The 11,191-nt window shown below is 41.2% G+C and overlaps 1 protein-coding gene across 1 annotated transcript; it reads left to right on the top strand.

Annotated features, from left to right (window-relative positions):
- Positions 1 to 5,480: 5,480 nt before the first annotated feature.
- Positions 5,481 to 6,378, top strand: LOC125632878 (taste receptor type 2 member 40-like). The gene is given in 3 exon segments (XM_048841794.2): positions 5,481 to 5,715; positions 5,718 to 5,935; positions 6,163 to 6,378. Coding segments are annotated over 3 exon segments (669 nt in total).
- The last annotated feature ends 4,813 nt before the right edge of the window (positions 6,379 to 11,191 follow it).

An 11,191-nucleotide genomic window follows, 5' to 3' on the forward strand; every position in this document is an offset into this window, starting at 1 on the left:
AAGCATAGCATGAGAAAGATAATGAAGCTAGGCTAAAGTTTCAACTCATGGAGGTGGCCTTGAGACCTCCATCTGAGCCAGAACAGTCAGAATTGGCATCAACTGGCCTTGATATTGATAAAGAGTGTGCCTCCTACCGTACCTGAGTCCTGATACAGCTCACCATCCCCATTATCTAAGAAGAAGCATAACAGGCAAACTGTCAAAAGGGGGAGATCCCCGATACTGAAGTCTGCTAGACATGGGGATAAGAGTAAAATCAGTCTAAGCCCAAGCACTCCTCTGCTTCAGCCCCGCAGAAAACAGCACCATTAGCTCCGGCATCTAGGCAGGTTCCATCGAGTCTGGAGCCAGAAGGTGCTTATTCCTTATCTGCAGCACTGCACTGTACTGACGCTATCTCGGTAGGGACCACTTTGGAGGCATTTGTGGCTGCCAGGGACCTCCTGATCTTGTTGGTGCTGGATTTGCTGGTAGTACAAGAATCATTGCTATCAGTGCTGGTGGACATGGGAGAACTGGGAGGATCACTGCAGCACTCAGTACCATGCCAGCCTCATGTACGCCGATGGCTTGCCCTTCAGTATCATCAAAGGGGAAATGCACAATGCTTACATCTCTGTGGGCCTCTCCACCTTGGCACGGGTCTTTGGCACCATCTGGAACTGAGACCTCTTATCTTCCAGGGGTGCAGAATGAGCTAGCAGATTGCCTAGGCAAGTCTTTCTCCAGTCATCCCTAGTAGTCTCTTCACCTGGATGTGGCCAGAGGCATTTTCCAGCAGTGGGGAACTACGCAGATAGAACTGTTTGCAAATAAATACAAATAATTTCATAGCTTGGAGTATCTGAGGTATAAGATTTTTAAAATAAGCAGCAAAAGTAGCACATATTTCATTAGGGTGTGAGAGGATCTGCTTATCAACTGACCCCCAAATACTGCTTTACCTGCCTCCTAGAGGCAGCCTCTGTTAAGGCTGATTCCCTGCTCTGGCACTTTGAGTGCAGAAGGTAGAGGCCCGCAAGGATTCTAAAAATAATACTAGCATTTCCAGGCTTGTATTAAACTCCCAAGGTTACAGCTTTTCTCTGACTTTGGATGGATAGATGCTGCCACCATCCAAGTGCAAAACCCCTTTGAGAACCCAGGAAGGTGCACTTGGGAATTCCTTCCTGTGGGGTACCCTCAAGCCCTTTCACGCACCCCCACCCTCCAGGGAAGATCTGAAAAAGAAAACAAAGGAAGTCAGCTGTTGCCACCAGCTAATTAAACAACATGTGCACAAACCTCTTAGGGCACAAAAATTTAATCCTGTTCTTAAAAGGTAAATTTTATTAAAAACAAAAAGAAAGAAAATACATCTGCAAATTCAAGCTATTGCTAGATTAAAAAAAAAAAACACTTGCAAGGATTAAGCATCAAGAATTACTTTCTTGAGGTCCAGCTTAAAGGTTACAAGCAAATCAAAAGCATTTGGGGTTAGTACAGAGGAGTCCACAAGCCATAAAGAAATAAAAGAGAGAAACTTAACCGCGTCTTCCTAGACCTTTCCTGATATATTTACATATCTTGGGTTTCAAAGGAGTAGTTTCTAGGTACGATCTGATGATTCTGATGATAAGCTCCTACAGCATAGCTGCTCTGTCCCTTCTCTCCAGGAGAGCAACACAGACAGACAAAAGTGGAGTCTTGTTTCAATTTTAAAAAGTTCTAGCCTTCCCATTGGCTTTTTTTGGCCAGGTGACCACTCACTTCCTTTTACTTATGCCTGCAGTGAGACTTTTTAACTCTTTACAGGGAAAGCAAGTAGAGAACAGCTACTAACAGGGATTTTATAGCTGGCTGTCTGGCTGGGTCCATAAAAGGGAGCTATTTCTCTCCCCCCCCACCCCCTTCATTTATCACAGCCTCTTTTTATATTGTCCATATCATTGAATTGGAAGCATTGAACAATGCCCTTTTTTTAACTGCTGCAACACAGTCTTTGTCCTGGAGAAGCAAGCAATTCATTTTCCAATAAAGTGAACTGTGGGACCCAACCCAGCTATCAAATATTTCTTCCGCTCATGCATAATCTGACTGTGTAATGCCAATTTCTGCAGATCTTGTCTGTTTCATTAAGGATTTAGAGATTAACATTAAATCTGTTCTAGTTAAGGCCTCACCTAATTTGCGGTTCTGAGGAAATTGCAGATTCCACAATATTAGGCTTCTACCACAATTTTGACAGTAACAGCCCCCACTGTGAGCCCCAGATGGCTGACAGCGGGAGCCCCTGCTGTAAGTCCTAGGTGGCTGACAGCTTCTTGAACTAATTCTCCCGTCTCCCCAGTTTCCTCTCCTCTTCTGCATTCCCCTGACTCTAAATCCACAAATGAAATACCAACTGTGACCGAGGTCCCAGTGGAGGCCAGATGAGGTCACTCAGTTAGGGTGAACTGCAAAGAATGGCGCAGACAAACCCCAAAGCTGGTGGATAATTTGGTACTTAAATTCACCAAGCCACCATAAACAGCTTCTTTATACCTTATTGGTTACTCAGAAGTTCAAACAACACAGTTCCCTTAAAGTAACCCAGCCTCAGGCCTCCATCCAGGTACCCAAGTCAAATATGATGAAGATTTCTGAAAATCTTATTTCATCATATAAAAGAAAAGGTTCTACCAATCCCAAAGGATCAGACACATTACCCCCCAGGTTAATGAATATTCCATGTCTTACCCCAAATACATGGTTACAGTCAATTCTTATTAACTAAACTAAAATGTATTAAAAAAAGAAGAGAGAGTATGGTTAAAAAGATCAATATACATACAGACATGAGTTCAATTCTTAAGGTTCAGATTCATAGCAGAGATGGTGAGCTTTGTGTTTGCAAAAAGTTCTTTCAGAAATAGTTCATAGATTATATTCTAATGTCCAATATTACCTTCAGGGAGTACCAACATTACTGGGACCTCAATCTTGTGACCCAAACTTCCCCCGATGAAGCTTAAGCAGATCTGAGATAACAGAATCAGGACCTAAGGGTCTTTTTATACAGTTTTCAGAGGGGTTGCCAGGTTAGTCTGTATCAACAAAAACAATGAGGAGTTCTTGTGGCACCTTAGAGACGCACAAATTTATTTGGGCATAAGCTTTCGTGGGCTAAAACCCACTTCATCAGATGCATGGAGTGAAAAATACAGTAGGCAAGTATATATATTATAGCACATGAAAAGATGGGAGTTGCCTTACCAAGTTGGGGGGGGGGGTGTCACTGCTAATGGGGCCAATTCAGTCAAGGTGGAAGTGGTCTATTCCCAACAGTTGACAAGAAGGGGTGATTGAATTGGCCCCGTTAGCACTGACCCCGCACTTGGAAAGGCAACTCCTATCTTTTCATGTGCTGTACTATATATACCTGCCTACTGTATTTTTCACTCCATGCATCTAATGAAGTGGGTTTTAGCTCACGAAAGCTTATGCCCAAATAAATTTGTTAGTCTCTAAGGTACCACAAGGACTCCTCGTTTTTTTTTTTTTTATACAGTGTTCTAGCATCCACTTGACCATGCAGTCCTGGGTAAACAATAGGCTTTTGATGTAACCTTTTGCTTTCTAAACACCACCAGTAATTAATTACACAAATGAACCTAGGGCAATTTATCTATCACAAACTTCAAAGAGACATATAGACAATGACATTATTTCACCCAAGATTCATCTAAATGTTAATATTCCCTTTTGATCTCTGAATGAGAGCTATAGTGACAGACAGGAATTGTCTGTTTACACCGGTAGCATTTAAGATACAATTAGAATTACTTCTAACTTCTAACAATATAGGTTTGCATTTCAAAGTTCTAGCCTACTTACATGAATGGCCCTCATTACCATTCACGTATCTTTCTAACATGACTTTAAAGGTGGGCTTTGGGTCATTCAGCCTGCAAGCTGTTTAACCATTTCTGGCCATGAGTTATATTTTGTATAAGATTTGTTGCAATTATATAACAGTGGTAGCAATAATGATTTGCATGGTTATATTTTAATCAGACAACATCACAACAACATAACATGTAAAACAGTCCCCAATGACTGTGCTTTGCTAATCCCTGCAATCTCCCCATAAGCACATGGGGTGTTTCTCTTGTAACCCAAAGGACATACATTCTCTACCTGTAGGACCTTGACCCTCGCCCTTTGGGACATATTGCTGTCTGATTATTTGAGTTATGGGGAGGGTTTATACGGACCTGTAGAAACTCCTTCCATTCCCGTCTCTGTTTTCTTTGATCTCCTTCAACCTTGAAACCTTGCCCCCCCACTCCTGCCGACATAGCTCTGTCCATACTTTTGCTGGTGAAACATTTGTTGGTCAGGGGTGTGTTTTTTCACACCCATGACTGAGAAAAGTTTTACAGACAAAAGTTCTAGTGTAGACATAGCCTCAGAACTGCCTCACCATCAAGTCATGGGGAACTGGCTGCGCAATATTGTGCCCACAGATCCAAACACCAGCTTTCTTAACCCTTTCCCTTGTTGATGAAAATTGGATAAAGAGCAAAATTAGGACATTCACATTGTTGGAGTCTGATTTTTCAACCAGAGTCCTCACATACGTCCTGTACACATTTGAATGCCAGCGACCGATTGCCTGTATCCCTTGTGCCCTATGAAATTACATGATGGGCAATCACCAATCTCTCCAACTTACCTGGTTTATCCCCTCAGCCAATTTACGTATCTCATGGCCATGTCCACCTGCAAAGTCACTTCGACATTCCGGTTCTGCTTTGTGGTTTCTCCATTTCAGCTTTCCACAAAGTTTGTTTCCTTCCCATCCTGTACATCTCTTTTCCCTTGGAAACACCACCTGTTTCTCCTGTCTTCCCCATCTCTTTTAGTCTCCTACATGGACCTATATTTCTTTCTTTTCCCCAGATGCAAGGACTAGGAGTCGTGCCATCTCTCTACTCCTTCCACTTCCATCCCTGATACCCCCAACTTCATAGATTATCCCAAGCATTATCCTTCTCTCACAATATTGCATATATCTAGACACAGATTTGTCCTACCTCTGTATCCCCTGCTTTTTCTAGCTACATAGGGCTCACTCTTTCTAAATGTGATTATAACACACTATATAAAAACTGGACAGAACAGGTATAATGCAGCTCATAATTAGTACACAGCACTGTGGAAGTGAATATGCAAATATAATGCACGCATAAGTGGCATATAGGCTGAATAATGAAATTCTACTGGGATTTGCATCCCTAGGAAGAACTCCAGAGAAAACCTGATCAACACCTGAAAACATCAATGACATTTTTTCCTTGTCTTCCTGATACTAGATTAAAAGCAGAAGCAAAGTGCTTGTCATATATAAATACCCAGTTAAAAATAAATCACTGCTACAGTAAGACTGTCTCCTTTGGGAAATTCCTCCTGGAACCCCACAGTCAGAGCAGGTAGTGGGGATTGTGAGAAGAAACATGTTTACGCTTACGCGAGTTCCTATCATTGCTGTAATCATTGCAGTTATTGAGATCAGCATAGGACTAGTGGGAAATGGATTCATTGTAGTCATTAAAGGCATGGATTGGATGAAAAGTAGAAAACTATCCTCATGTGACATGATCTTGAGCTGCCTGGGCATGTCCAGAAATATCATGCAGGGGGCAGCTGTAGTGAGTCACTCTTATTCGTTCTTCCGTACAGAGCCAGAACATTGGATAATTTATTTATTACATTCAGAATCATACAGATGTTTGCAGGCATTACCACTGGTTGGTTTGTCAGCCGCCTCAGTGTTTTCTACTGCTTGAAGATCGCTAGTTTTACCCAACGCCTTTTCCTTCAAATGAAGCAGAGGATCTCTGGAATGGTTCCACAGCTGCTCCTGGGGTCACTGCTGCTCGCCTTGCTCACCTGCATCCCTTCAATGTGGGCTAATTACGATTTTTAGCTTTGTAACTCAACAAGGAAGCTTTCAGAAAACACCACTGTATCAGATTTCAGAGGAACAGCCGTGTTAGTCTGTATTCGCAAAAAGAAAAGGAGTACTTGTGGCACCTTAGAGACTAAGGTGCCACAAGTACTCCTTTTCTTTTCACTGTATCAGATGTTAACTTAGAGGTCTCATATCTATACTTCACCTTTCTGGTCACTGTAAAGGGTTTCTTCCCTTTTATCATATTTTTGGCATCATCCATCCTGTTAATCATCTCTCCGTGGAGGCACACTAGGCACATGCAACATAATGCAGCCAGCTTCCAGGACCCTAGTACAGAGGCTCACGTAAATGCCATTAAAATTCTGTTCTCTTGCCTCATGCTTTATGTGTGCAGTTTTGTAGCTGACACTCTGTCTGTTTCCTACCTGTCTGACTGACAGCACCTGGAGTAGGTTCCATTGTGGTTCCTTTGTATCCTTCAGGGCACTCCATTATCCTGATACTAATTAATCCTAAACTGAAGCAGGCATCGGTGAAGATTCTGCATCATGTCAAGCAGCACTGGAGTCAACAAACTTATTAAGCACTGTCACAAGACACTAGAGTGACACTAGTACTCGTCTCAGAGGGAGAACTGGACTCAAACCTGGATTCCACATTTCTCTATATTTCTTCTCATCTTCATCCTCGATAGGTTTTTTTAATGTACCTTTTACTGCTGGTACCCTCTGGCACCTAATGGACTGACATTTGACTGTGTTTTCAGGAGTCCCAGTCTCAACTCTGCTGTTATTTTGCTATTGAGCAAATCACATTACCTCTCTTTTCCTCTGTCCACCAAGTTTAACATGGGGAAAATAACACTTACCATTCTTTTTATAGCACTTTTTGATCTTTGGATGAAAAGGATTTACATAATTACTACTTTTATCACTATATACAGATATACTCATCTACATTGTGAAATGAAACCTCAAACTTCCTGGTGAATGTCTTTCTTCTTTAGTATATCCCTACAGGTGTCAGTAAAATCAGAGAGAAGGAATTTCCATTTTCTTTAAATTTTTGTGAAAGCATCCGGGTGGAACAAATCTTGGGTATAATCATGAACAAGAGTCCCAGAGCTCCTAGGCTGGATGAAGATTGGCAGAACTGTTGTCTTAGGACATGAGGAGCTGTTCATATTCTGACATTCTGTAGAGAAAAGGAGACAAATGTTGACAGAATCCACCATGAACCTGAGGACCTCCCAAAGGCTGGTGTCTGAGGAGGAGAAACAACAAAAACACACCTGTCAAAAGATATATCACTGGTCCTTTATGTTTATACATAACAAAGCTGTCAAACTTGGTGGGATAGAGTTCTTCACCTGAATTTATATTTAGGAATAAATGTGACCTGATTTTCAGAGCTGCTGAGCACCATCAGCTCCCATTAATGTCATTAAAATCTATAGGTGCTCAGAAGTTCTGAAAATCAGGTCACTTTTGGTTAGGTTCCTACTAGAGCTTGTTGGAACATTTCTGATGAAATGTGTAATCAAAATTCACAGCACACTTTGGTATTTGGGAATGTAAAGATGTTTACTCTGGTCCAAAGTAATTTCTCTAGTCATTAGTATGATTCAGCTGGGATGATGGACTTTACATGTGTTAATTATACTGACAAGACCAATAGCAGAAAATTATCTTCTTCTGACATGATCCTGACCTCTCTATGCATGTCTAGATTTACTTAGCAATAGTCAGTAATATTTCTTTTCCCTTTCTCTCCAGAGGCATTTGAATGGGGTCATGTGCCTTAATTGTTAAAGAGCTTGTGGCAAACACTGCCAGGTTCTGGTTCACCACAAGGGCCAGTATTTTCTACTGCATGAATATCACCAAATTCACCCAACTCCTCTTCCTCTGAATGGCCTCCACAACTCTGGGATTTCCTGGGGTCACTGCTGGTCTCCTTGCTTGTCTCTGTCCCATTAGATTGGGGTAATCTCAGCTCTCATCACAGCTTTTCAGGAGAGAATCTTCCAAGCAATAGCACTGTGGCTGACATGAACTGTGCTCCATCCTTCTGCATGTCATGTGATTTTTTTCTTCCCTCCATGACATTTCTCATGTCATCCATTCTGTTAATCACCTAACTATGGAGACCCACCAAACATATGCAACACAGTGCAGCCACCCAGCTTCAGAGACCACAGCACAGAAGCTCATGTAAATGCCATTAAAACTCTGTTCTCTTTTTTTATTCTTTACATTTCCAGTTCTGTAGCTATGGCCATATATCACTTACATAATAAAGGCTGCATATCCTTCAGTTTGTGCCCATCATCTTGATTTTATTTAATACCAAATTGAAACAGGTATCAGCAGGGATTCTACATCATACCAAGTGCTGTCTGAAAAAAGTGATGTGCTAAACCTATTGCAAAACCCTCAAGAGATACTATCCACCTTGTAGCAGAAAAAATTAGGATCACACCTGGATTCCATATTCTTTTGTATTTATTTTCTTCTCCATCCTGTTCCCCAATAAAAAAAAATTCCAAGCAACTACACCTTTACAGAATAAACACTATAAATACCTGAGGTTAGAAATAAAAATCTGAAATTTCCTGTTATGTTTCTCCTTCAGGACAGCATTAGGGTATATTATTTGCACTCATAGGTATGATTTCCATTTCTCTCCAATATTTGTGTTAATTATCTGATCTTTAATGTGCGGAGCAATCCTTTTATATAACCATGAGCAAGAGCTCCAGAGTTGGTGAGTGGCAGGGAAGCAGGACAGTTTTTGAAAAGAATTTGGCAGAAAAATCCATGTCTGGGCCAATGCTTACTCTGTTAAAGAAATAGGCTTTTCTGTTCCAGGGTTTCTGTAGGTTACAGATGAGATGAGAAGCCTCTCTTTTGCCATCAAACTTACTGCTCTGCTAGTTTCTGCTTCACTGTGTAAGACATGCAACCCCTAAAACTCCACAATACCACTTGCCTAGGGTCTATAGCAGCCATGTTGGCAAAGGCTCAGGATTCCATTTCCCAGATTGCCTGGAGTCCAGGGTGGAGACAGAATGGGCTAGCAATACTACCAGAACCAATCATATGCCAGAACTCAGAGACAAAGAGCTTGGTTTTGCTTTTGGCTTTTGTATTTGTTTGGAGACCCATGTGTGATGAAAGAAAAAATGATATCTCATTTCTGCACGGTGTTGTGTAAATTGTGTCACTAGCAGAGCACAGTGGTGTTCTTACCATGGGAATTGTCAGCAATTAGGTCAGAGATGAGACAGCATATTGTGCATAAGGATGAAGTGATAGTAAAAGAGGTTGAAGTGGTTGTAAAAATTAGCAGCTCTGGTGTTCTAAGTGCTTGAGTGTAGGATAGGTGTAGGTTCAGTACAGTGAAAGGGCAGAATGTGAGCAAGGGTATTATGGGTGTTGTTAGAGAGCTTATTCCTTCACTCTCCTACTTCCCTGGTCCTTCTCACATGAACAGAAAGCAACAATACCCGAAGTCCGAAGGTGCAAACAATTCGATGTTTATTGGAGTGAACATCCCGCAAGCTTAAATCCAAGTTCCTTTTTCCTTATTTTCGAATCCCAATTTACTTCCTGTTTGCTCCTAATTTATATAGTAATATTCTTAGCTATACCTTAACCAATCATTCTACTGAAATTTACCTAACCAATCCTAACATACTGTAACATGATTAGCTAACCAATTATATCCCACCACCTTAATTAGTTTACACCCAGGAAAATTAATTATACAGCAGACAGAAACAATCACAGAACCAGACAGAGACCATGCAAATAAACAATAGCAAAGTGGGAACTATAATGACAAAACAATACAGAAGTGAGGATTTCACAACTACATCTATAAAGACATAAGGGTTTTCCAGCTGTGTCTATTGATAAGTGAGTTCTTACCAGACAGAAAACTATCAAACTAAATTTCCTTTACATCTTCTAGGCTCTTCCCTTTCTCTGGAGGTGATAGATTGGATCACCTTCCTAACAGCCCCATATTGACTAGTTTGGAATGTGAGGAAGTGACCGTTCGCTTCCCAGCGTATGGCTGCCTCTGCTGCTTAGCCAAAGGCATTGGCCTAAGAACAGGGCCTCAGACTGTCACAGTGAGAGAAGGCCCTTACACAGATTCTTTCTTGTTTCCCTCTATTATTAGCTAAATGATAAACCTATACCTAAATTCTTGAAGTATAGGCCTTTACAGGCAGGCCTGAATATCTATATCCTAACAGGTATATTGGAGTATTGCTCAAAAAGGGCAGAGTTAAGGTTGCATGGACACTAACTTTATATTTCCTGTTTTTCAGAAGTGTTAGTTTAGCTGAACTTGATGATCTGGAAGGGCATGAGCTACTACCTGGCAAACTTAACTCTGTATTAATGAAGTTTTTGTCAGTGAATGTTCTAGGTTTTTTAACAGAAAGAACAAAGTTATAGGTAGGAGTTAGAGGCACAGTTGTAGTTATCATGTAAGTTTGCAGCTGAGATACTCCTGTGGCCAGGTAATGAGAATAATACCTAGCTCTTAAATACTGCTTTTCATCAGTAGATATCAAGGAGGAAAACAGCATTATTCCCCTTGAATAAATGGGGAATCTGAGGCAAAGTGACTTGGACAAAGTCACACAGCAGGCCAGTGGCAGCTTTTATTTCTAAGTGCTACATCCCACACCTGTAGACTTTATTATAGTGGAATGGGGATATTGGTCCTGCTTTGAAATGTGTGGAATGTGTAGTTGCTAACAGGGCCAGTGAGAGAAATCTCAGATATGGCCCATATCCTAAGAACTTGACAGTCTTATTATATGGGGATTATAAGAACTGTACAATGTGGCAGAAAACTGTTGCATGGCTCACTCTTTCCACCTTCCCCCATAACTCTCTGCACCACATAGCCCCCTGCCATAATTTCCAGCTCAACTTCCTTTCCGGTCCCATTATTCCATTAGAATTTCAGAAGGTGTGCTCACAATAGTCTGAACTTCATGAAATGCAGGTTTTTTTAGGGGGCTGTGTTGCAGGCACCTATTGGTTAAATGACTCCCGATTTTTCTCACTAACCCTAAACAGTGAACCAAATTCCAAGGTAATCTAAATAACCATGCTTATTTTAGAGTACTTAGAGTCAAATTGGAAGCAAAAAGTTGGTCTAGAACTTAACTATTGTAGACCTAGCAGTCCACCACAGTTTACTATCTGTATATATAGAGTTTCCTTT

This window comes from Caretta caretta, chromosome 1 (assembly GCF_965140235.1).
Source record: "Caretta caretta isolate rCarCar2 chromosome 1, rCarCar1.hap1, whole genome shotgun sequence".
Taxonomy (NCBI): Eukaryota; Metazoa; Chordata; order Testudines; family Cheloniidae; genus Caretta; species Caretta caretta.